The sequence below is a fragment of the Pleurodeles waltl genome, chromosome 3_1 (genome assembly GCF_031143425.1).
Source record: "Pleurodeles waltl isolate 20211129_DDA chromosome 3_1, aPleWal1.hap1.20221129, whole genome shotgun sequence".
Classification (NCBI taxonomy): domain Eukaryota; kingdom Metazoa; phylum Chordata; class Amphibia; order Caudata; family Salamandridae; genus Pleurodeles; species Pleurodeles waltl.
Genome location: NC_090440.1, coordinates 384,029,016 through 384,055,766, shown reverse-complemented (window position 1 = coordinate 384,055,766; position 26,751 = coordinate 384,029,016). Strand labels below are relative to the sequence as shown.

At 42.5% G+C, this 26,751-nt stretch overlaps 1 protein-coding gene across 2 annotated transcripts in view; it reads left to right on the top strand.

Moving 5' to 3' along the window:
* Positions 1 to 26,751, top strand: part of SAXO2 (stabilizer of axonemal microtubules 2) — a 48,646-nt gene that overhangs the window by 7,419 nt on the left and 14,476 nt on the right. For both annotated transcript variants that reach the window (XM_069222579.1, XM_069222578.1), the window contains exons 2-3: positions 17,699 to 17,878; positions 23,144 to 23,346. In XM_069222579.1, coding sequence (XP_069078680.1) covers positions 17,699 to 17,878; positions 23,144 to 23,346 — 383 coding nt within the window. The remainder of the gene's footprint in view (positions 1 to 17,698; positions 17,879 to 23,143; positions 23,347 to 26,751) is intronic.

Sequence of the window (26,751 nt, the reverse complement as noted above, 5' to 3'; positions counted from 1 at the left end):
AGGCAGGTCCTTCTCCTACCTCGCCCCCAAAACCTGGAACTCCCTCCCCACCAACCTTCGCAAAACCAAAGACCTCCTGCTCTTCAAAAAGAACCTCAAGACATGGTTGTTTGAACAGTGACCCTCCCTGCCCCCGATCCCCCTGCCCTCCCAGCGCCTTGAGACCCTCACAGGTGAGTAGCGCGCTCTATAATCTTTTTTGATTGATTGATTGATTGATTGCCTGAAAACACTTTGTGAATTGGCTCTACTGTGTAGTCTGTTGTCGACATTCACAAAAGGTTCCTTCATCTTTAATTGCCAAATTATTTCAACCAGGCCGTAACAAAATCTAAATTCTAAAAATAACATGTTGTATGTTTAGAGAAACATCAAGCAGTAGTTGTGCATCTCCACTTAGTGGTTAACTTTGGACTGGTAAATGTTCAGTACATTAAATGGGCAAGTTCTAGCAGGTTAAGAGTACCTGCAGGTATTTATTTTGAAGGTAAAAAAACAGCCCTATTCAGCTTAGTTGCATTTCTTATAATGGCAGAGTATTGACACTTCTCAGCAGCAAGTACATGCTCTGAGACAAAGAGTACCTGCACTTTTGTATTTCCATTTGAATCGCTCTACATGTGTGATTTCCCATGTACCTTTCTTCTAACAGCCATTTTTATAGTTACCCCCTACATTTTATTTTGCGTAGTAGTCTCGTACATCTAAAAGAATGACTTAAATACATCACACAATGAGGCTTACAGTTTTTTCTAATCCGTCATGAGAAGCTTCCATGATTTTTTTTACGTTGGTGCCTCATACATAATAGTCTTATATTTGAAAAATGTTACATAAAGTTGACTCCAATTTTAAATATAGTAGACGTTCAGAAGGAGACACTGGTCTCCAAATGTTTGCCTTAATGTCCAGCAGATTGATTTTGAACGGTCCTTATCGTCAGTAGTAAATTCTATGGGCACTAAGTAGTATTTGATTGGATGTTGCCTAGGCATGTTACCTGGGTGTTTCTTTCATATGATGTACACAATCAAAAACGTTGCTATGGCAAGATAAACAAGCTGACCTGGGCAAGAAGGTGTGTTCTGCTTACTGTTGTAGCAATGATTGGTACTAATGCCTTAAAGAATGCTCTCAGTGTTTTCCTGTGAAACGTCAATGTGTACCTGCCAGTAAACAGGTGCCATAAATAGTTTGAGTCTCATTTATTAACATTTACTGGAGTGATTATATTTGAAATATTTTTATGCAGGGCATAAGGCACGGTAAATGCTGTGTTTTTTAAGTCTGAAAAATGAGACGTTGCTTTTTCTTATCTAACGTAAATGTAATTTAATTAGACTCAGTTTTTAGAATTTATTACCCATATTTATTTTCTTTTAGTTGTAATATGTCTGCGTTTTCATTTGTTATCTAAATTTATCGGTATCAGTAAATAGCCACAGAATTACTGATTTAAACTTGATCTGCATTGCTTAACAACGTATTTTTTTGTTAAAACAGATTTTTTTTTTCTGTGACTCAGGCTTCGCTATCCTTGTTAAATGAATAATTAGGTGAACAAAGCTTTGTATAATAAAATTATCACCTACCTTACTTAAGTACTTCGATTGATGAGAGAAAGCAACCCGCGATTCTAATTTGAAGACGGACATTTTACCATATGACAGTACTAACCCAACTCAGCTATTTTCCAGTGACCACCAACGATGATAAATCGACCTACTCCTTCCTCGAAAGTAATGAATTAAGAATTCTGCTTTGACCTAATACTCTTGTTCCATCCCCAGTCTCGGCAAGTAAATGCCCGGGAGCACCATCATGAGTTTAACAAAGTCCCACAAATGCGTATCTTGCAGCACAAAGCTGGATTTGCCCTGCACTTTCACTTTCACAGCTACTCTTCTTCCCTGAAGAAGGTATTAATGTTGTTGGTTCATAAGTAAATGATACTACTGTTTTCACACATGAAATGTATGGATCACAGCATTTGCCCATCGTACCTTTTACTGGCTGTTCCGTGTAACATGGAATAACCTTCAAGTTGCTCTGCATGACTTACAAGCCAACCTTCAAGTGGTCAAGAGCATGACCATTATTAGTTCTGAAGGGAGCTGAAGACTTTCTTGTTGAAAAACATAATCAGGATTGATGGCATCAGGAAATTCTCTCTCACAATCCTCAATGAAGGGCAGCAAGAAGCTTCATATTGCTGAAGTCCTTGATCTGTATTACATCTCATGGTAAACTGAGTACCTACAGCAGTACACAAGGCACCACTGTGGAAACCCATTGTTTTTTTTCTTAATGGTCTCAACATTGGCTAGAACCCCATTAGATTGAACACCATATTATTATCTCGTGCAGGCCCAACTGTTTATACATTGTTTTTATGCTTGCTGTGAATTGATCAGCCTTGGTACTCACTATATTTCACAGTGGTTTATAGACATCTCACATTTTGTACTTTTGCACTGCACAATCAGAGCACCATTGTTAAGTATAACTGTAAGTGTCACTTTTAGAAAGTAGACATTTCTCAGCTCTTACAGCTCTGTGTGCCTGCTGCCTGTCTCCAGTACATCTGGGTTTTGTGACAGCTACACTTTGTGCATTTTGGCTAGACAGCCACAAACTCAGGAAGATTAGGTGTGACTGAGCACTCATCTGCATTCTGATGGAAGGGCAGGAGGGGCTACCTGAATAGGCAGGGCCTGTCCTCACTCAAAGGGCTACCCCCTACTGATACTCTGTAGCCAGGGCTGAAGAAGAAAGAATCCGTGTGCACTTCAAAGACCCTTCTTTGAAGTCACCACACTTCAAAGGCGCAACCGCATATAAGTACTGGGTCTCTGACCCCACCTAATAAGACACTTCTGGCCCTATAATCTGGACTCTCTCGGATGAACTGCTGTGCTGCACCAAGGACTGTCACTCTGCTGGACTGCTGACCTGGACGCACTGCTTTTTTGCTGCGCTGCCCTACTGCTTGCTGCTCTCTGACCTTGCTGAGGGATAGCTGGACTCTGCCTGTGATCTCCAGGGGCTTGTTAGCTTGCTTCTTGGTGCTTGAGGCTCAGGGATATCAAAGTCTCTACCCTCTACTTGCTCCAGCGGGAATGAACACATCGCCTACTGTGAGGGGTAGACTTGACGCATTGCCTTTGTTGCAGGAGTAGAACCGGTGCATTGCATTCGGAACCAGTTCTTCACCATCGTCACATCGAAACCACAGCATCGCCGCCACTGAAGGAAGATCGGTAAATCCTTTCACTGCATGGAGAAACTCAAAACATTGGCTTCAGAACCGACGCATCACAGCACTGGTGCTTCACCTTCACAACCAATGCATCGCCAGCACTGCGTGTGGAAAATCAACGCATCTCATGTTTGCTACCAAGATCAAGGTACTCTGTTCCCTGGACCTGCATGGCTCCTGTACCCAGCCCAGACTCCATTGTGGTCAGCTTGAACTGTTGACTTTGTCCAGATTCAGCTTGACCTCACGTAACCCCTAAAGCTATATTTGCTTCTAAGCGGTAGAACTCTTTTGTTCTTCTAAAATTCATATCTCAACTTCTTCTTGTTGGATTTTTGTAATTTTGGTCTTGATGTATTTATAAAATATTGTCTATTTTTCTAAACCTGTGTGGAGTCTTTTCCTGGTGTTTTCACTGTATTACTGTGTGTGTGTTTTGCACAAATACTTTACATTGCCTCTTTTGATAAGCCTTACTGCTCTGTGCCAAGCTACCAGAGGGTGAGAACAAGTTATCTTTTAGTGTGTTTCTGACTTAACCTGACTTAGGTGGTTGTCCCTATATTGACTGTGTGCATACCACTGCCAGCTAGAGACCTAATTTCCGACACAGAGAGACATATATATAGCATGCTTGAGGATTGAATTTCAAGACTATCCATAGTTGCAATTCATCATTTTCACAACTAAATACTGTGTTTGAGATTGTATCATACTGTCTTGATCAAAGTGTAGCAGCAATAGTCTTTCAGCAGAAGTTGTGAAGATCACAGTAATTTTATCTGAAAATTGGAGGCCAGAAATACAGAAGATCTGGATAGGCTGGAGAATTGGCAGTAACTATCTGGCATCAAGCTGGATGTCTGTATTTTGCAGTGATACCAGAGACTTGTCAGTGGAATTAGTATTTGAAAATGACTGTGGGAGAAATATACTTTTCCAAGAAAATAACATGTAAGGTCCAAATGACAGAAGCGCAGTTTTGGAAATGGCCCTTTTTGAAGGGTTATCCCCTAACTTTTTGCCTGGTAGAATGCCCTCAGTCCAGAAGGATTCTAACTTTGTGGGGTCAGATGTCCAGTACTTACACCCACTTCTGCCTTTGAAGTAGGCAAACTTCAAAGAAAAGTCTTTGTAGTGCACAAGACCCTACTTTCCTGTCCTGGCCCCAGACATACTTGAGGGGTTTGGAGACTGCTTTGTGTAAGGACAGGCACACCTCTCTTCAGGTGCTAGTGTCAGCTTCTCCCACCACTCAAGCTCAGGAAGACTTTTTCAGGATATACAGAGCACATCTCAGCTCCAGTTGTATGTCTGTCTAGAGCGAATTCACAAACAACCCAACTGTCATCCTGACCCAGACATGTGTTCCACAGACGGGCAAAGGCACAGCATGGTTAAGCAGAAACATGCCCAGTTACTAAAAGTGGCATTTTCAAACTTACAATTTAAAAAACAACTTCACCAAAAGATGTATTTCTAAATTGTGAGTTCAGAGACCACAAACTCAATATCTGTATCTGCTCCCAATGAGAAATTACACTAAAAAGATATTTTAAGGCAATCTCCATGTTACACTATGGGAGAGATAGTCCTTGCAATAGTGAAAACTGAATTTAGCAGTATTTCAGGACATGTAAAACACACCAGTACATGTCCTACCTGTTAAATGCACTGCACACTGCCCGTGGGTCGGCCTTGGGCCTACCTTAGAGGTGATGTACATGTAGTAAAAGGAATGGTTTGGGCCTGGCAAGTGGGTACACTTGCCAGGTCGAAATGACAGTTTAAAACTGCACACAATATCAATGCAATGGCACGTTTGAGACATGTTTGCAGGGCTACTCATGTGGGTGCACAATCAGTGCTGCAGGCCCACTAGTAGCATTTGATTTACAGGCCCTGGGCACATCTGGTGCACCATACTAGGGACTTACTGGTAAATCAAATATGCCAATCATGGACAAACCAATCACCAATACCATTTAGAAAGAGGGCACTTGCACTTTAGCTCTGGACAGTAGTGGTCAAATGCCCAGAGTCCCAAAACCAGCAAAAACAAAATGCAATGCAAATACAGGAGGCCAGAAGCAAAATGTTTGGGGATAGCTCTGCAAAAAGGGCCATTTTCAACACAAACCCTTCCAGCCTAAAGCCAGGGTAGGTCAATAAATACCTTGCTGGACTTCCCTGCTTAGGGCGATAGAACCTGAAGAATGGCCCACTACTGCAGGGGCTCTTGCCAGTTCTATGCCTTTCTGAACACAGGTGGATCCCTATGTCTACCCTCTAAGGGCTGACAGAGAAGGGGGAACCCTTTTTCTCATCTGTGGACTCCATCTGTGCAGCACTTAACCTTATCTTGCTCACAGATGCATCCCAGTAGGCAGACAGTACCACCATGGCCAACAGTGTGATGTGGCCCATTCCACCCCTTGGGTTTGACTTTGGTCACCCAATCCAGGGAAAACTCTGACCACAAGAACAACAAGCAACCGAGGTCACTGACAGCTGTCAGTGTCAAGAGCCAGGTCCCAGGGTCTCTAGCCTCTGTGGTTTTGAAAAGTGACGGGCAGTAGCCCCAGGTGGCTTGCACCCTTTCTCCACTTCACACCCCATGAGGGGTGGTATCCCGAGACTGGTCACTCAACTTAGGGTCTGTATCCTCAGGCTGAGCAGAGGACAGGGTTGGGCTCTCCCTCCCCCTGTCCCTCTTGCTGGGGTCCTTCCTCTTTGGAGTGGTTCCTCAGAAAACGGTTAGAGCACCTTTGAAAGCCACCCCTCCCAGTTTCCGACACTGGGGGAAACTCATTCCCAAGAATGCAGTCTACAGGCATCTGGGGACTAACTATGACCCTTCTCTGGGTCACCTCCCTTCCCCACTCTAGGGACACCAGAGCCAGAGGCCAAAAAAAGTTCTGCCCATGGGCTGGAATCACTCTACACACCTGGACAGTGTACTGCTGTGGGGAAACTAGCCTTTCCACAACCATGGTCCGGCCAGCCCCAGTGTCCCTCGGGGCAGTGACTGGAACCCCCTCCACTTTTACCTGGTGGAAGTGACGACTCCCACCCTCTTGGATCACCAACTCACCCTCTGAGTTCACCTCCCAACTAAGGGAGATTACGGCATGGTTCCATGACCTGCCCCTGGGGATTAGTTCCCCCTAAAGCCAGATTGGCCATCCCTATAGAGGGGACACCATTGGGGGTTTTATTAGGACAAACAGAGTCTCCTTTCTTGTGTCCTAGCTGAGAGCACTCACAGCAACTGGGTTGGAAATGGGGTGCCCCGTGCCACTGTACACCAGGACCTCCCTCCTTCGTATCAGAACCTTTTTCTCCCCCCTTAGCCTGGGACAAGTTTGTGTCTCCCTTTACCTCCCCTCCTTCTTCTGTTGAGGACCCTGCCCTCCCTTGGCTGAGTCTCCTACATACAACTTCTTTTTGGGCGCCAGTGCTGAGAGAGCGGTCCGCCTCCTTGGCAAGCTTCCTAGGATCAGAAAGCTTGCCGTCAATCAAGTGCTGGTGCAGCTCCGGAGAAGAACGACTACACCAGTGCTCTCATACAGTCTGTTACCTCGCTGGATCGCAAGGAAAGGATGCCTCGCCATTGATGCTGCATCACCTCCCCTTCAACCGTAAGGAACCAACCTCTCCCTCCTCACAGTAAGGAACTGACAACACACAGGCTCTGGCGACACCTCACCTCCCGACTCCGTGCAACGTATTTGTATCCTCGTTTTCAAAGGTACTGTACTTGGGTTCCGTGCAATTCCATGGCCGGTCCACACTCCCTCACAAGTGACGTCGGATATTAGGAATGACTCTGTGAAGATGTTAGAGCTATTGTGTTTCTAAGCGCTATACTAAGATTTAATCTTCGAAAATATATATTTTTTTGTGTATGTTGGATGTGTATCATTTTGGTATTGTTTTACTCAGATAAAAATTGGCTATTTTTCTAAACTGGCGTGGAGTACTTTTGTGGTGATTTCACTCCGTTACTGTGTGTGTATGTAAGGAAATGCCTCCTTGGCATGGTTACCCCCTAACATTTTGCCTTTGCTGATGCTAAGTTATGATTTGAAAGTGTGCTGGGACCCTGCTAACCAGGCCCCAACACCAGTGTTCTTTCCCTAAACTGTACCTTTGTCTCCACAATTGGCACAATCCTGGCACTTAGGTAAGTCCCTTGTAACTGGTACCCCTGGTACCAAGGGCCCTGATGCCAGGGAAGGTCTCTAATGGCTGCAGCATGTCTTATGCCACCCTGGGGACCCCTCACTCAGCACATGCACACTGCCTCACAGCTTGTGTGTGCTGCTGGGGAGAAAATGAGTAAGTCGACATGGCACTCCCCTCAGAGTGCCATGCCAACCTCACACTGCCTGTGGCATAGGTAAGTCACCCCTCTAGCAGGCCTTACAGCCCTAAAGCAGGGTGCACTATACCACAGGTGAGGGCATAGGTGCATGAGCACTATGCCCCTACAGTGTCTAAGCAAAACCTTAGACATTGTAAGTGCTGGGTAGCCATAAGAGTATATGGTCTGGGAGTTTGTCAAACACGAGCTCCACAGTTCCATAATGGCTACACTGAACACTGGGAAGTTTGGTATCAAACTTCTCAGCACACTAAATGCATACTGATGCCAGTGTGGAATTTATTGTAAAATACACCCAGAGGGCATCTTAGAGATGCCCCCTGAAAACATACCCGACTTCCAGTGTAGGCTGACCAGTTCCTGCCAGCCTGCCGCACACCAGGCATGTTGCTGGCCACATGGGGAGAGTGCCTTTGTCACTCTGTGGCCAGGAAAAACGCCTGTACTGGGTGGAGGTGCTTCTCTCCTCCCCCTGCAGGAACTGTAACACCTGGCGGTGAGCCTCAAAGGCTCACCCCTTTTGTTACAGCGCCCCAGGGCATCCCAGCTAGTGGAGATGCCTGCCCCTCCGGCCACTGCCCCCACTTTTGGCGGCAAGGCTGGAGGAGATAATGAGAAAATCAAGGAGAGTCACCCACCAGTCAGGACAGCCCCTAAGGTGTCCTGAGCTGAGGTGACCCCTGCCTAGAGAAATCCTCTATCTTGAGTTTGGAGGATTCCCCCAATAGGATTAGGGATGTGCCCCCTCCCCACAGGGAGGAGGCACAAAGAGGGTGTGGTCACCCGCCAGGACAGTAGCCATTGGTTACTGCCCGCCCAGACCTAAACACACCCCTAAATTCAGTATTTGTATTTAGGGGCTCCCCAGATCCCAGGAAATCAGATTCCTGCAACCTGAAGAAAGAAGAAGGACTGCTGACCTACAAGCCTGCAGAGAAGGAGGAAAACGACAACTGATTTGGCCCCAGCCCTACCGGCCTGTCTCCAACTTCGAAAACCTGCTCCAGTGACGCATCCGACAGGGACCAGTGACCTCTGAAGCCTCAGAGGACTGCCGTGACCCCCAGGACCAAGAAACTCCCATGAGCAGCGGCCCTGCTCAACAATTTGCAACAAACTTGCAACTTTTCAACAACTTTAAAGACTTCACGTTTCCCGCCGGAAGCGTGAGACTTCCCACTCTGCACCCAACGCGCCCGGCTCGACCTGCAGAAAACAAACACCTCAGGGAGGACTCCCCGGCGACTGCGAGCCCGTGAGTAACCAGAGATGACCCCCCTGATCCCCCAAAGCAAAGCCTGCAGAGAGAATCCAGAGGCTCCCCATGACCGCGACTGCCTGTAACAAGGGACCCGATGCCTGGAACCAACACTGAACCCGCAGCCCCCAAGACCTGAAGGAACCGAACTCCAGTGCAGGAGCGACCCCCAGGCAACCCTTTGCCTAACCCAGGTGGTGACTACCCCGAGGAGCCCCCCCTGTGCCTGCCTGCATCGTTGAAGTGAGCCCCGGGTCCCTCCATTACTTTCTATCTAAAACCCGACGCCTGTTTGCACACTGCACCCGCCCACCCCTGTGCTGCTGAGGGCGTACTTTCTGTGCCTTCTTGTGTGTCCCCCGGTGCTCTACAAAACTCCCCTGGTCTGCCCCCGAGGACGCAAGTACTTACCTGCTGGCAGACTGGAACCGGAGCACCCCTGTTCCCCATAGGCGCCTATGTATTTTGGGCACCTCTTTGACTTCTGCACCTGACCGGCCCTGAGCTGCTGGTGTGGTAACTTTGGGGTTGCCTTGAACCCCCAACGGTGGGCTGCCTATGCCCCAAACTTGAGACTTGTAAGTGTTTTACTTACCTTCAAAACTAATCTTTACTTACCTCCCCCAGGAACTGTTGATTTTTGCACTTTGTCCACTTTGAAAATAGCTTATTGCCATTTTTACCAAGACTGTATGTGATATTGCTTTTATTCAAAGTTTCTAAGTGAAGTACCTTACATTTAAAGTATTTACTGTAAATCTTGAACCTGTGGTTCTTAAAATAAACTAAGAAAATATATTTTTCAATATAAAAACCTATTGGCCTGGAGTAAGTCTTTGAGTGTGTGTTCCTCATTTATTGCCTCTGTGTGTACAACAAATGCTTAACACTACCCTCTGATAAGCCTACTGCTCGACCACACTACCACAAAATAGAGCATTAGAATTATCTACTTTTGCCACTATCTTACCTCTAAGGGGAACCCTTGGACTCTGTGCACACTATTTCTTACTTTGAAATAGTATATACAGAGCCAACTTCCTACAGTGTACAAATACTGTACATATTGCTTCTGAGATAAGCCTAACTGCTCATGCCAAGCTACAAAGGGGGTGTGCAGAGGTGATCCTAGCTCTGTGGCTTCTTTACCCTGACTAAAGTGAGGGTCCCTACTTGGACAGGGTGCAAACCTCTGTCACCTAAAGACCCCATTTCTAACACACAGGATGTCTGTTTTCCAGATAGTAACAGCACAAATCCTTAAAAAAGAGTGTGATTTCTAGTTTAGTACAGGGGAATGAAAGCCACTTTGTTACCAAACAAGCACACCACACCGAGTATCTGTTTCCTTTACTAGCAATAAAGTGCTTTGAGGCATTAGTAGGGGTACAGAAGCACTATGCAAGTGCTTCAGTACAGTATATGAAAGTACCTGCCGTCAGACTGTCTCAGTTTGAGTTAAAAATCGGGACCAAAACTGAGTTGGTCTCACTCAAAACTATATGATTAGCTAGTGAGAAAGATGGCTCACCATTGGGAATGGGGTAAGAATATATTCCTATTATATTTATCAACTACCATACAGAGACAACTGTGTAGATGTGTTACTTTACTCATAACAGTGTATACTGCTTTCTTGAATTGCAGTATGCATTATTCTCAAATTAATACTAACCAGTTGTTGGGAAGAAAAAGTCCCTCTCATGGCGATGGATGTATACTCCTGCCCTGAGTGCCCCAACTGCGATGATGTCTGGATCTCTGGTGCTGAGTTTTGTTGTCGTAGGTGAATACAGATCATGTGGGTGCACCATGACATGGGCCAGTCTCACATATTGCCGTCTAGTTGAGCCGGGAGGGGTGCCCAATGTGCTACCCTCATTGTGATGAAAGGATACTGCATTTGACAGGAGCTAAATAGCACATGCACAGTGGTGGCAGCATGCCATATAGTGATCAGTACAAATGAACAGTCCTTTTTTATCTATGTCACTGGAGTGAGGACTACGTGCTCGCTCATGTAAAGTTCCTCTGCTGTGTGTTAAACTCACCCTTGGCCTACATCATGTTAATATGTAGTGTTGTACAGTGTGTGTGTTTAATAAATGTGTTGGGTGTATGTGTGCCTGTGAATCTTGCAATATACGGAAAACTCTGGGTTCCATTTTGGGAGAGACAGGGCTGACTGGAAGACCATGAGGAAATGGAGGAGTCCCCCACAAACAGATTTGTGGATTACTGCATTCCTGCGAGCTGGGTGGGACATATACTGAAGAAAGGAGAACTAGGTTCTCCAGCACACTTCGAAATGTGCCAACACAAACTTCAAAGGTTCAGACTCTAAATCACACTTGGGGCCTCATTACGACCCTGGTGGTCTAATGACCGTGAAGGTCGCGGTGGCGGTCGGACTGCTGCCAATGCAGCAGTCCGAGCACCATATTACGACCGCAGAGAGGCCACTGTGGTGACCCATGCAGGCCAGAGCCTTGACTGACGACTGGAACCAGGAACCTCTGATAAACCCCCCCCTCCACCACCATTTTGTGAGGAAGACCAAAGGAAACTTACCATTGCATCCGGGGAGCTTTGAGGACATCCAGCTGCAGCCCCTGCAGAGCCGCTTATTTGATACCTGAAAAAACTGCTGCAGCCACCGTGCCCATAAGAGACATGTTCTTGGAGACTTCAGTCAAACAATCTTTCTTGGTGCAGGTAAGACTAAGCTATGAGCCAGAAGGCCCTGGGGCACTTGTCTGCCAGATAACACTTTGGCACTGTAACACTTTTGACTTCTCCAAAGGAGTTGTAGTGGGACTCCTAAAACTCAGACTGCAAGTGGGGTCAAAACTGAATGTCGCATATAGTATATGGGGAATACCCATTAGTGCTAGTGAGAGGGGATTGCCATTAAACACAAGAGCCCTGCACTCGGGGGCTGTGTATTTGTGTATGCCATATTTCGCTTTGTGGTCATATATATAAATACTTCTTTTGTCATAAAAGAAAGCATTTGACTAGGCAATCCTTTATTGCTGCTTTCAAATGTATTTTGAGTTGTGAGCCTGTATTCACCCCTGTATCTACCTCCTCACTGAACAGCCTTGGATTGTTTGACCCACACTGCCACTAAGAGTCAAGTGCTGAAGGGGTAATTGGCCCAGTTGCTCAGGAAAATGGTAAGTTGGGCCCTGGGACATTAGGAGTAAAATGCTTCAACCCCCATGATTGGGCCCAGTAGCTCCTGCTTTCTCCATGGCTCGCTGAAGGGGTTTCGGACACCAGTGAAACTCACAGGTGCCAAGACTGACCTTCACTCAGAACAATGTGTGCTGCAGGTCAGCATTCAGTTACATTGGTCACACAGTTCCTCTCTGTTCTGGAATTGATGGATGTGTGTCACGTCCGGAATAAGTAGTCTGTAAAGTTTCAGGCAAACGCTGGACATAGTAGGATATTGTGCAGATATGGTCTGCGTAAGGGCAAGACTGAAGCACACTGGCAGAAAGGTACACTGTCTTGCAGGTATGCCAGAGTCCTGCCTTAGATGGATGTACTGCAAGTTTGGACTGAGAAGATTTCGCAGTGTACACAGTTTTGTGTGGGCCCTGGGCATAGATGGACGGGTGTTCTTCCACCATATTAAGTTTTTATCATCTATCTGCACTTACACGTTGACTCCACAATATTGACCACCAGTAGGATGAAGTAGTAGAACTAAGAATAGCAAATGTATACTTTGTTATTTATGCTAACTTTGACACTGTGTTGTTAGTCGATGTTCTGGGATCGATACGTGTGTAGGACGATAGTACTAAGTAATATTTTCATGTGTAACCAGATTGTTATACTGTGTGTGAGTACTGGGGTGAATTACAATGGAATGGAGTAACATTGAGTGAACTTAAAATATAATTATAGTAAACAAGTCCTTATGTTGGAAGTCATTGCATTGTGGGGGGATTAGAGCTGTATGCCATGCTCCCAAAGCTGTAATCTCAGTATGCCTACTGATACTGTAGGGTTAGGCTGAGTGCCTTGTAAGAGCTGTGTGGACTTGTATAATTAAAACAGTAGTATATGCATGTTTTACATGCTACTTCAGATCGTAGTTGAGGTGCATTGCCAGTACTCCAGTGGATTCAGTATTGGGATAGCAGGTTCTGGTGCAGACGCATAGCTTCCAGGGTGGGAAGATGGGGTGGTTGGGGTGCTACACCCCCATATAAATGCTTCTTTGGTTTGGTAGTTGGGTCTGGGGGCCCTGAGTCAGGCCTGATATGTCTGTGTTGAGTTTTCTCTTTGTCCTGATTTCACTATGTGGTTTTAACCTGATAATTTCTTTGATCAGTAACTTAAATACATACAGTGACCGGTCTACATAAAAAATGTAGTAAATCTCCCTGAGTGGATGCAAATTTACTACTGTTTGGAATTCTCAAACATTGGCAGTAGTAGTTTTGGAAAGCTCTGCCAGCCTCAGGTTTTCAGGCATACTACTTGCAATCAAGAAGCAAAAAGGTGATTGGATAAATGCTTGCATAGTCTACGCACTGGCAGTCGCTTGGGGTACCATTCTAATTAATTGTTTTTTGCCTATTGTGCCACTATAGACAGAGGGACTGATTTAAGGTTTGGCAGATGGAGGAAAGACAGACAGAGTGGCAGGAGGCTTAATGTCAGCGACCCTGCCTTTACTCCACCTGGCAAATTTGAAGATCTTCGCTAGCCTCATGGACATCTCTGTACAGAGGCAGGAACCAGAGTCATGACGGTTCCTCTCAGTGTAGTAAAAGTTTGACAGACAAGTCCATTAATCATGATGCTGGCCATCAAACTTTTCCAAAGTTTTTTATTGTTCAAAAAGAAGCTCCTGAAGCAGAAGTTGGTTTTTCAAAAATAAAAAAACAAATTACTCCCACAAAATGGGAGTTCCCTCCCATGGCGTGGAAGGAATTTTTTTTACTGTCCCTACAGCCAAGATGTACCTGGCAGTGACAGACGGTTTAAAAAAAAAAATACATTTTACCACTTTAAATAGGACACCCAGCTTGCCCTATGGCCCCTAATACATCAGGCCATAGGAAGAAGTTTTACACCTACAGAGTAAACTTTACTCCATCAGCCTAAAACTTGCACATGACTCAAAATCTGGCTGATGGGCCTTGAGTTTGAGGAGTAGGGTACTTTGTTTCTGTTGCAATTGAGTGCCCTGCCTACTCAAGTCTAATTCGGCCCCAGAGGCCTACTTAATGCAAATGAGTACTGATGTTGTTCCTTTTGGAAACAGTCCATTCCAAACCTCGGCCATCCAACCTATTCTCCCAATGGCCTAGTTATTTTTTTAGTTGTGAAATTTGAAACCCACAACCCCATCCCCACAAATCTCACTGACCAAGAAACTCCCCTACTGTGGTGACACTGCAGTGGAAGTAGTGGATGCATACATTAAGGACTGACATGAATTAACAGTGCTCTCTAGAGCCATTTGAGCTTCCAATTTCTGTACCCCAAGGTATACTGCCAGGACTGACATGCATTGCAAAAACTGTATGAAAGTCAAAGTATTGCAACAGCAGAATGTTTGGTGGAATGGAAGGGAGGGAAATTGACAGGGCAGAACAGTATAAACTACAGTATTGTAGTTGATTTAAATGAAGTAGATTGCAATTTTGTAACTTTTGGAAGGTCATATTTTTTAAAGATATTTTTTAAAGATATTTTTTTAAGGATCATTAAATAATCACTGAACTAAAAATAAATGTGGGAGCAGTGCTTGTGATTTCATTTGCTGGCACCTGCCACACTAAACTCCTAAATAAAAATTTGAGCCCTGGCCCTAATTGTTTTACAAATTAAGCATGGAAGTCTCTGCAACATAGATTAAAAGCTTCTAAAATATGTTAATTGATTTTGACATTGATTTGTCCGTGATTATGTCCTTTGCTGCTATGAATAAATGTTTATAGCCAGGAGGTTGCTAAATATTGCGTATTATGTTAGGGGTCAAGTCTGTAATCTCTAATTCCACTTCCAAGCACTTCAAATTGAGGTAATTTTCATTTTGAAATGTATGAGTTGGATAGAATCTTTGAATGACTTCTGTCCCACCATTTGTCTTATCCTCTTGATCTAGGTGAATATGTGTTCCTAGCTGACTAGGAAATTCATGACTGGTTAGACTTCTTTGAGTCCTGTCTCAAAAATATTGATTTGAATGCGTTAACACATTAATTAAGCTATGTATTTAGTGCAAAGACAGTTGTCCTTGGTCATCTTGGTACTTACCTTACAGAAACATTGAGAGAACTTACTAAAATAATGCTCAATACTTTTCAGAGTAACTGATCATTTTTGTGGAGCTGAGAAGAAGGCGAAGAGAGTTCCAAAGGGTGGAGGCAGCGATAGAGAAGGCTCAACCTCCCATTCTGGTTTTGAAAAAATGCCAAACAGCAGAGGCAGTGAACTAGACCTGGCAAGAATATTTTGGTAGCAATAATGGAGCACTTTAAACTGCATACACCTCTCAACCTCAAGGCAATACAGATTTCTCTGACCATCCGAAAGCCTTTCACACCTAAGGTTATATTCAGGTCTCACTATAATGTTCAGAACCCAAGTCCAGTCAAGCTGATCACTAAATTGACCACAGAAGTTTTCAGATGTCAGATGGGAAGGCTTTTTTCTGAATTCTTTCCTGAAAAATACAGGCAGAGGACACACAGGTAATTTGCAATGTTAGGTGGAGATCCTTTTGAAGCTATAATCCTAGGCTTTTGACCTTTCCAGCTGGAGTGGACATCACTGCTGGAAATCTGAGGACCTCTGTTTGTTATAGCTAAGAGCAATATTTCAGTTTTTGACCCATTCCGTCTCAAGCAATTAAAGTTCATCCAACACAGGATGGTAACAAGACATCCTGTCATTTCTCCTTGAATTTCAGTAAAGACTTTATTGATTACTAATATAAGCTGAGTATCAGCAGCCTAAGAGACTGCCTGAATATAGATGTTTTTTATGATGTTAGCTAATGGTCAAATTTATATTTGAAACAGTGTTCATAATAGAGAGAAGAGCCCTATAAATCCCCATAGAAAACCCTAATGACTTAGATTGATATAGGGAAAAAAACTAAAGTTTGGAGTTAACCTGAAAGAAAAGAGACAATCCAGTAAATAACTCCTCCGTGTCAAGCCTTATTGATGTAGACCTCCACTAAGGTCAAAGATATAATAAAATAAGCAATCCAGGCAAAAGTATAAACAAGAAGGAAACTAGTATACAATACGGTCACAGAGAAGTAACAAAAATTACTAAAGCATTAAGAAACTTTCAAAATAATTTAAAATACAGCAACAAACAACAATTTGAAGATCCTATAAAAGCAAAAAAAAGCTTTCAAAGAAATTTTAAAATACAGTAATAAACATCAATTTGAAGATCTTATAAAAGCAGTAATATACTTTTGGAATATACTTCCCTTCTCCTAAGAAAAGAAAATTAAAAACTATGATGTTGCACATATGAAGCAGGCATGCAAACAAAATATGGGCCAAATTCTGCACCCCTTCATTGCATGGGGAATAAAACCATTGTCCAGGCAGATAGTTTCAGAGCCCTAAGTGCTGATTCAATGGGTGATACATCTGACCTTTAGTGAAAATATAAACTGTCTGAGATGTTCTAAAGTCAGACCTAAATAAGGTTACAGCCTCTGTAAAATCCTGGAATTAGCAAACATACAAACTATTATTGAGTGGCAATGTGAACAATCTGCTAGGTGAATCACTGTTTTTAAAAGTTAATCATCACCAAAGTTCCAACTGATCCATAGAAGAATCTTGTCTTTGTAATCCATATTTTAAATTCAGAGAAAAAAAACATTGTGTAAATTTCCTTCTAAAAACAATTTTCTTAACTGTTCCAGGAAAAAAACACTTCTTAAACTCACCTGAATAATATAGAATAGTCAACATTATCAAATTTGGCTGTCAAGTTAAGCAGAATGCAGCAGATGGCATTGCCTTCATCCACTGCAGTCCCTGTACCCAAACTGGGGCTAAACTAGCCCTAGGTGATGCTGTTCTAGTTGTGTAGAAATCCAGTGGATGAGAAATGTCTCACAAATTTTGGCAACTGCTGGTAAAAGAGCAACAATGCCGGAAGAAAAGGCAGCATTTAGGATATAAGTAATTGCCGAGCTTCAGTAGATTTCAGGTGTTAACCGGTCAGATGTCACCACAAGAACCCGAGTTAAGTTAACTATATGTCCTCTTTACATCCATTCTTTCTGTATTTAAGCAGATGATGAAGGATGAGTTCACTTATTCTATAATTCCTATGTAGCTTTTCTCTGTTCATTTCATTCCTCAAAAAGGTAAAAAAGTGTAATTTTTACTTCTACTTCACTGTGAATAGACCAAATGCTGGCTCTCGTTCTGAAGTTAAATTGCTATAAGTAAACAACAGTTACATCCTATGTAAGATTGAACAGGCCCTAGACATGTGGGTGTGAGGTAGCACATTCTTATGGTAATTGTCATCGGGTTCCTGTTGTTATAGAAGAAATTCAGGAGTTGGTTGTTTTTTTGGGGAAATAGTCCACCGTATTGCAAGCAAAATAAATCAAACAGTATACAGCATGAAAAACATGTAAACTCAATGACACAAAGAATTGGGAGATCCATTTGTTACTGTAAAATGTAAGAGTAAATTACATTTAAGGGAGTGTAATAATTGCCTCAAAAATAACGTTTCTTCAATTGTGTACTCATCTTTTGGTTTTTCCCCACAGGCGCCATCACTGCCCTCATAATCCGACAAAGATTTTTGAGAAAAATGGACAGTCATGCCTCTTAAGTGAATATGTGGAAAAGTATCCCTTATATGGAAACATCCAGCCTACACAAAGCCTTAAACCAAAACAGGAATACCAGAGGAACCAAGGGAAAATGGAGGGAATAACAACATTTAAGTAAATATATGCATATTCAATGGAATAAAACCTAGAGTATGGATTTGTCTCAGTGTGAAAGAATGTTAACATGTATATACATAAGTCGTTGGTCAGTCGTCCTTTTATACCTCAAATACATTTCTCTGATCGTTATATAGCAAGGAAAACAGGAATGCTTTCCTACCTTTCCTCAAGAAGTTAAATAATGAGACAGCGCTAGTGTCACAGAGGCTGTGGGGTAACTTTTTCTGTACCCCTGAGGCCAGCATAGAGACATGATGAGTGAGAGAAGGGCAGTCAAGAAAGATTACACAGGTTTTACCTAATCAGAAAACAAACTTGTGTTTGGTAGATTTTTCAAAAGTGTATGGACTCCAACAAAGCCATAATATAATATGCAGAGGAGTAAACGAGAAGGACATCTATGGGAGGTCATAAACCTTACAGGCATTTTACAGGCTGGGCTCCAATTGTGGAGGTAAGAACTGTTTAGCTAGTCCAAAGAAAAAGGTTTGAGTTAATAGAGAAAATAAATAAATGTATTCCCTAGCTTTATTGCATCTTCCTAAATGTGCTAATGTTTCCTTAAGAAAACAACTGTGCAGCATTGGACTGAAAATTGAATACACCATGAAAAATATTTTTCTATGTACGCAGCATCAACACTGATTTGGGTAGACATCTATAGTGATTCCCCATTCAATAATCTAATCACTAGTTTAACCGAGAGACGCTTTTACAGTCTGGCATACTGGCTGCCATATTACGGGGACGGGGATGGCAGTTGTAGCGCTTGTGGCACCTCAGTAGTTATCGGGCCCTAAGGACAGAGGTAGATGTACATTTCCAACTACACCATGGCAAAACTATACATGTTTTGCTATTTAGCATGTGGGAGTGTCTTCTCTCCCTCAAATGAGGGGATGGAACCACCTACGATTGTATTTACGAGCATAAAGTTACTTTAAGTAACTTTACAACTGTATTTTACATTCCACCTAGTTGGAGGGACACATAGGGAAATCCAATAATGTTTATTATTTTAAAAGCAAAAATAAATGAAAACATTTAACGTATTATATATTGTGCATTAAATAACATAATAATGTACATATATTAATTACATTTTAAATACTAATGTTGACCAACAATTTTAAAAAGATGCTCACCCTTACTCACATTTTTATTTAATATTTAGTAAACTTGATTAAACATTGTATAATTTATTTTAAAACATTTTACATTTTAAAACGAAGTTTACATGCTTATAATACGTTTTGACATAAAGTTTAATAAATTAAAGAATATAATTATATATCATTTTTAATCACACACATATATAATTTTAACGCAGCTAATAACACCCTAAAGACTACATTAATGAACCCTAGAGGTGAGCCCCACAATCACCTATAAGGAAATAAGTTTAATTCACACCTCATGCTTCAGGGATATCGCAGCCCACTTCTCAGTATCCACAGCCCATGATGGCAAGAGACCCAAAGGTGGGCACTGCTGGTTCAATAAAATGTGCCGGTCCTTAAATAAGCACTTAATCGAAGCTATCAAATCCAAGGATGCCACCGCCATCCGCCTAGCTAGAAAGTCCTACAAGTCAGTAATACGCAAAGCCAAGCGTGACCAAGATGATAAGTGGTGGACAGCACTTAGCGACGGTGTGCGCGAGAGGAACTGTAGTCAGTTCTGGTCGCTGGCAGCGCGAGGCCCAGAAGGCAGTGGACTGAACATTACAACCAACACCGCCCTAAAGACTGGGTAGACCATTTTAGCAGGCTGTACTCCCATGACCATGATAGCCCCACTCCTGTTCACATGGACCCCTGCCTAAACACTTCTTTAGCACCCACCACTGAAGTGCCCCAGCTGTTCTCTCAAAGTGACATAACATATTCCTTAGGCACCATAAAACGTGGCAGGGCTCCCGGCTAGGATGGTGTTCCAGCAGACCTGTTCTCAACCGACATTGCATCCTGGTCAAGATATCTCACCATCATAGCGAACGCAAAGCATCTGGGGCGCCTATCCCTGAGTCCTGGAAAGGGGCTATTGTTGTCCCGATCTTTAAAAAGGGCGACAGATCACTCCCCTGCAACTACAGACCAATTAGTCTAACTGACTGTGTGCAAAAAGTCTTCTGCCACTGCCTCTTGGGAAAGATCGAAGACTGGATGACTGAACAGATATCCTTAGTCCCCTCCAAGCCGGTTTCCGGAAAAAAATATCTACCACTGACCAAGCCCTCAGGTTCCTATTTTTATACTGGAAAACAGTGCTCATTGGTAAAGGGATCCTTAATGTAGCTTTTGTGGATCTAAAGTCTGCTTTTGACCTTGTACCTCGCAACAAACTATGGGAAACTCTTTCCCGAATAAGAATCCCAGAGCACATCCTAGCACTATTGATACGGCTCCACGAGGACAACTACGCACAAGTCAGGCGGGACAATAAGGGGCAACTAACTGATAGCATCCATGTATCAAAGGGTGTGCGGCAAGGGTGTGTCCTTGCCCCGACCCTCTTCTCTCTGTATATCAATGAAATTGTCCCCTACCTGCTTAGAGTGGAGGCTGACGCACCATCACTTGGCACACAAAAAATCCCTGTCATGCTCTTTGCAGATGATACTCTCCTGATATCTAAGACCCCTAGTGGACTAAGGAAACTCCTCACGTGCTTTGAGAAATTCTGTTCAACGCGGGGACTTGAAATCAATGCCTCTAAAACAAAACTAATGACACTCAATCCCCATAGATCTTTTAGAGGGAAGTTTACACTAGAGGGCACCACACTTGAGAAGGTGGGCATTTTCAGCTACCTGGGTATAGCATTGACTGATAACATGTCTTGGAAATCACACATAGGAAAACAAGCCTTAAAACTAAAGCAAACAACAGGGGTACTATTAAAAAACTTTCACCTCTCATATACAAAACCAATTTGTCCTGCAATACAGATATACGAAGCCCAGGCTGTGGCCTCAGCACTTTACGGGGCTGAACTAAGGGGTTACGCTAAAATCCAAGACATAACCATCGCTGAAAACAACTTCCTAAGAAACCTTGTGTCCCTCCCGCCAAGCACTCCACTGTTCCCCTTTTTTAAGGATCTTGGCATAAAACGCATAGGTCATAAAGCCCGCCAACGCCCTCTCCTGTACTGGCGGCGTCTCTGGACTACCCCAGAGCTTGAAACCTTCACTGAAGCCCTGCAGGTTATTTTAAAAGCTGATCACCTTCACAGCATCCCCTGGCTACGATACATCAAGGGGTCACTTTACTCACTCGGGCTCAGTGAACTCTGGAATTCACCAACCACCTCTGCCTTTCCCTTGAGAAGCGAACTAAAGAAACTATATTGGCAAATGGCAGATCACGAAGATCTAGGGGCCCCACTTCACACTACATTATCTTGTGACTTTGTTAACTTAAAAGAGACATGCAAGTTTGAGGATTTTTGGGACATAATCACGGTCCCAAGGGAAAGGAAACTGTACTTTCAGTTCCGCATTTGAACGCTACCACTAAGACTTTTCACCAGCCGCTGGTCACACAAAGAATCAGCCGCTTGTCCAGCCTGTAAAGCCCCCGTTGAGAACCTCCCTCACATCCTTTTTGCCTGCCCCGCGTACACCGCCTCACTCAGGAAATGGCTGGCCCCGGCATGCAGACTGCTGGGAGTCCGCAGCTCTGAAATAGCCCTGCGAATCCTCAGATCAGACACTAGGCCAACGCTAGTGATCACCATTGCCAAGTTCCTCGGAGCTAGCTGGATCGCTAGAGGGAAATTCTATCTGCTTAATGGTTCCAACAAGACTGTCCCTTCACACTGTGTGAGTGTATTTTATTTTTATTCCATTTTATCATTATATGTATTGTTACATTTATTACTTTGTGTATTTATTTTTATTTATTGCTGCTACGCGCTTTTATGGCTCTTGTAGCCGAAATAAAGTTCCTTTGACTTGATATAATTTTAAATGTTGAACTAATGACATTAATTTAACTTTAGTTCCTATAGGGTGGAATTTTTATTTCCTGCCTCCAGGGTTTTCTATGCAATATGTTGTAGTACTACTGGTTTACTCCAAAGTTGAGCCTGAGTAAACTTACACCTGTTTTGGCACCTTTAGGATTGCAGGAACTTCAGAAGCGTGTTATGTGATTTGAATTGTCCTACTGTTTTGCAGTTCTTTGTTTCGTATTAGCATGTCCCTCCCATACCCCTCCTTATATTTCCCTAAAACCCCCTCATTTATTAGTAAGTGTCCCCATCTTCCTGGCCCTTCCTTTATCCCTCTCAAATTTACTACAAAATCCTATACCTTTCTACTCAGATATCTTGGCACATGTGCAGAGTTCTCAGCACAAAAAAGTTAGGGGAGGTGGAGTTTTGTGAATTGCGAAATGCAGTTTGTAGTACTCTTTTTCGTACTACAAAATGGAGTTTGTGAATCAGGATTGTCCCCTTCCATGATGTATATTTCCCCCTCGGAATTTCACCCACTTGTATTGTGGGCAGTGCTTTGGTGGCAAGGACAAGGTGGAAGCTTTGCCATACCATGGTGTCATGATGAACTTTACATATGTGTTGAGTATGAAGGGGGTTCATCTGCAAGAAACTAGTGTTGCCCATACACAAGGAAATGTTCCTTCCACCTAGGCTATACAGTATAAAGCATTTCTTTGTAGCTGCCATTGTTTCATTGGTGATACAAGACACTCCTGTAATTTGGCATGTCCTCTGTTCAATCAGTGGGTGGATGAAGAATGTGGCAGGGTTGGAAGAATTAATGTTAACTCACTTTTTGAGCTCTAGAAAACAGCCTCTCTCCCTTAGACTTTAAATAGTGCTTTTAAAAATGACTACTTTCAAACAGACAAACACAAAAAGCCTGTGATTAGTGAGTTCATACCGCCTCCATCTTCCAGTCTGCCTCCTGAATGTCAGGATTAAATAAACACAAATAATGTTCACATATCATTGGTAATCAGGGTGTTGCTTATATTTGGTGCAATTAAATTAGGTTGTGACCATTTCAACGGTTGGATTGTTCATTGACACTTGAGCACTGCTTGTACAGGGTGGTGGAAAAACTAGTACAATTTGGTGTGAGGAAAAAAAAGTTAATTTACTGAAGTATTACTTTGATCACTGTATGCATTACAAAATGCTTTAAAACTTTCAAATTTTAATTTGCTAATATACTGTACTAAATATACCAACTCTTATTGTGAATATTTGTATATTTCCACCCTCTTTTAGGTCAGATTATATGCCATACGATACAGTAAATCGTCCAGTCCGTGTGCATGAAGTCTACCAACCAAAACCTGGTCATATTGATTTAGGAACTACCTACAAGCAAGATTATAATCCTTATGAGGTATCACCAATGGTCCCAGTAAGACCTGTGGAAAGAAGGCAAACTCATGGAGGGAAATTAGACACCACACCTACATATAAAGGTAACATGAATCACATTTACAATCAGAAGAAACAATCTGAAATAACATCAATAGATCTCCAGATTTTAAGAGGCGCCCAAAACATACTTTACAGAAAGGATTCAGCTGATCCAGGAATAGTTACCATATAGACTTAGTAAACTGGGCATGAAACAGACCAACATGTGATCTCAATAACTGTAGGTATTCTGTCATAACCATTAAGTCTACTATTTGAGCATAATCTTCACATGCAGTACAGGTCATTGAAAATATCACAATATGGTCTTGTTATGTATTTCTAAGCTACTTTATAGTCCTATATCAAGCAATATGTTTCATTTACCAGACAGAAAATGAGCAAGAATTGTGTGAATCCTATCCAGAATCAGACACCCTAAGTAAGGAGTACTCAAACCATGATGCATTCAAACATATCAGTGGTAACAGCATTCTTCACCATTTCAAATATGGAAACGATGGTAACCATATAAAGACTGACTGTAATAAGGGAAAGTATTAGAATGCACACCAGTGAAAGACTTACCTCAGAATAAGATAATTCACCCTTCTAATTACTTCTTGTTTAGGCAAAAGATGACTCAAAATAGCTGAAGATATAAAAGCTCACTGTTGCATAAAATAAAGAAACTATCATAGAATTATCATAGAATGCTGCTTTTATATTTTAAATGGAATAAAGGATCCAGATTCACAGAGCGATTTAGCAAGACACTGCTTCTTCAGTTTAAAGCTGGAGTGACTGTGAACTTTACCTCAACTTTGAGAAGCTGTATTTCTCTGGCTTCTGTTCTTTGGTCTACATATTACTTTTTTGTAGAACAGTTTTAATGTTTATTAAAAGTTATTACAATTGAAATAATGTGAAATGTTATGGGTACACACAATCAGAAAAATAAAATATTGGGCCCCACTCAACTTGGACTGTTTCTTCACCGCTATTACATCAGATGGTCCCTCATTTCTATAAGGAATTATGATACCAGAAAAGATCCTTTAAGAATATTCACACAAATAGATAACTAAGCAAAAGATTCTCCATATGACTGACACATTTTGGGTTACGAAGACAGATGTTTTGGGCAACCTGAGCATGATGGACTTGATGACTGTGGGCATTTATTTTTGTTGGAGGGCTCTCCAATCACTTGGCAATGTGTCCAAAAGACAGCATGCTGCAAAAGAAACCTTGAGGGTAAGGTGACTAGAATAATAAAAAGGTTTTTTATTAAGTCACATGAAATGAGAATCAAGAGAAAGTGAATGTTGCACACAATTTATTAGATATACCTCAACCCAAGCATTTCCCTTTGCACAAGGTGTATTCAAGTCTCAATTGAGATACCACTTTAAAAAAGCCACCTAAATAATAGTGAAGCCATCTGTCAAATGTAAAACATGTGTGTCTTAATCACATAGAATCAGCAAAATGCAGAATTGTACAAATCATACCATTCATCCTATGAATTACATATGTCTGCCTTTTGTTGAATCACAAAAATCACCAGAAGTACCCATGGATATCTACACAACTCATTGAGTTACATGAATAATCTTGCTTCCCTAGTGTTAAAAAACACATTAATTCCACACGATTAAACATGCTGTGCTATGCAGTAATTTCCAATCCAGTTAGTTATTTTCTTCATTTGATCTACTGTTTTGTTTCTCCTAATTTCTTAAAAATAAAGAGCAAGATACAATTCACCTTCCCTCCAACCACTCCAGACAACCACAGATTTTAGTGTAGCTATCAGAAATGAATGTGGATGGTCCTCCTTCAGGCAAATACAAATGTTAAGTCGCTGAAGTAATCTTTTACCCACAACTCGGCATTTCCTTCTGAAAAATGGAAATAATTCCTGCCTAATGATAACTTCGGAAGCATATTCCAACTACTACTCCTCCCTCACTCAGATAGAGGAACCACTCTCTTCAGCAGCCCCGCAAATACCACATTCCTCCTCTCTGAAAATTTAATCCTACATGCTTTGATACTGCTCATGAAAGGCCCAAAGAAGTTTTGCTACATCGCCCCATCCATCAAGCCCCCATCATCTTCACAACAAGCTGTATGCATGGATGGTTATGAGGAACAGCACCCTTGTCCACCTGAGTAGAAAATAACTATTTCAGATGGACAGCATCACACATGTAGTTGGATATTCAAATTTGTATGCAATGGTGTCTTCTGCATTTGACTTTTAGACTGCCCAATGTAAGGGTGACTCCTTTCTGTAGCTACAGTGCTACCACACAGTAATTTCATGTGTGGAGGGTAGGTGGCGCCTAGGGAATGAAGTCAAGTTGCATTACAGATTGCATGAAAGGTGAGGAGCTTTCAGAAGGAGTCACCTTGAGATGACTAACACCTGCAACACTTAAGACTTTAGACCAGAAAGGAACCAGCCACCAAAAGTAGAATGTAAAAGTAATAAAAATATTCACTGAATGGATGATGAAAGTACTATGGCTGCATTGCAGTACAATGTTAAAAGAAAAATGTCATCCTTTTTTGGCGGAAAAACAGGAACAGGAAGTCACATGGTTGGCCTCCACACTGGATTTGGAAAACACATTAATTACAGAAAATACTGCCATATTGAATTCAAGGAAAAGGCTAAAACCAGGACTGGAGTGGGGTTAAAGAACTGCACTGAAAAGCTTTTATTCACTTTTAAACAGGTGATTGTCCTTTTTTTCCAGGAAGGTCATGGTGTGGCTGGCATGACTTTCACCTGCCAACCACCTCCCGGTAGCAGCAATGAGCCAAGAAGTTGAACCCCAAGGGAGTGTGGAGGCAATAAGAATCATGGGGGAGGATACAGCCCGACTCCAAAAGGCTTCAGTAAATTAAGATGAGACATGCACAACTTCCTGCTGCCACCACCAACCCCACTCACACCATGGCCCACCGGATCCGCAGTCTCCCAGCCAGGACAGTCGATTGCTGGAGATGCCTCATGTAGGCATGACACTAGGAGTTCACCAGACTGGAATTAAAGAAATGCAGAAAAGGAACATCAGGGGTCTGCCTTCTCAGTATAGTTACCGAGGATCTGCAGAGCATCTCCATTAATGTCAACTCAGAAAGGAACTGAAGGGACATCCTCAGAGAACATTCCATCTCTCCACAATAGTAATCAACATGGTCCTAAATACTCTGCCCCATTGTTAACGTATCATATGACTCATCACTCTCTTACTTTTCAGTTAGGTCGTGTACAAATAGCATTATAATCATATATACCTATATTGTAACATAAACAAAAGTCTGGTAATTCCACAGTCCCTTTTAGGTCCTCTTCTTTGTTGGTGAAAAATATCATATTTGTTAAAATGCCCAGATTTCTGATGGATACAACTACCTGTGGATTCCTCACCTAATGAATACTCCCATGGCGC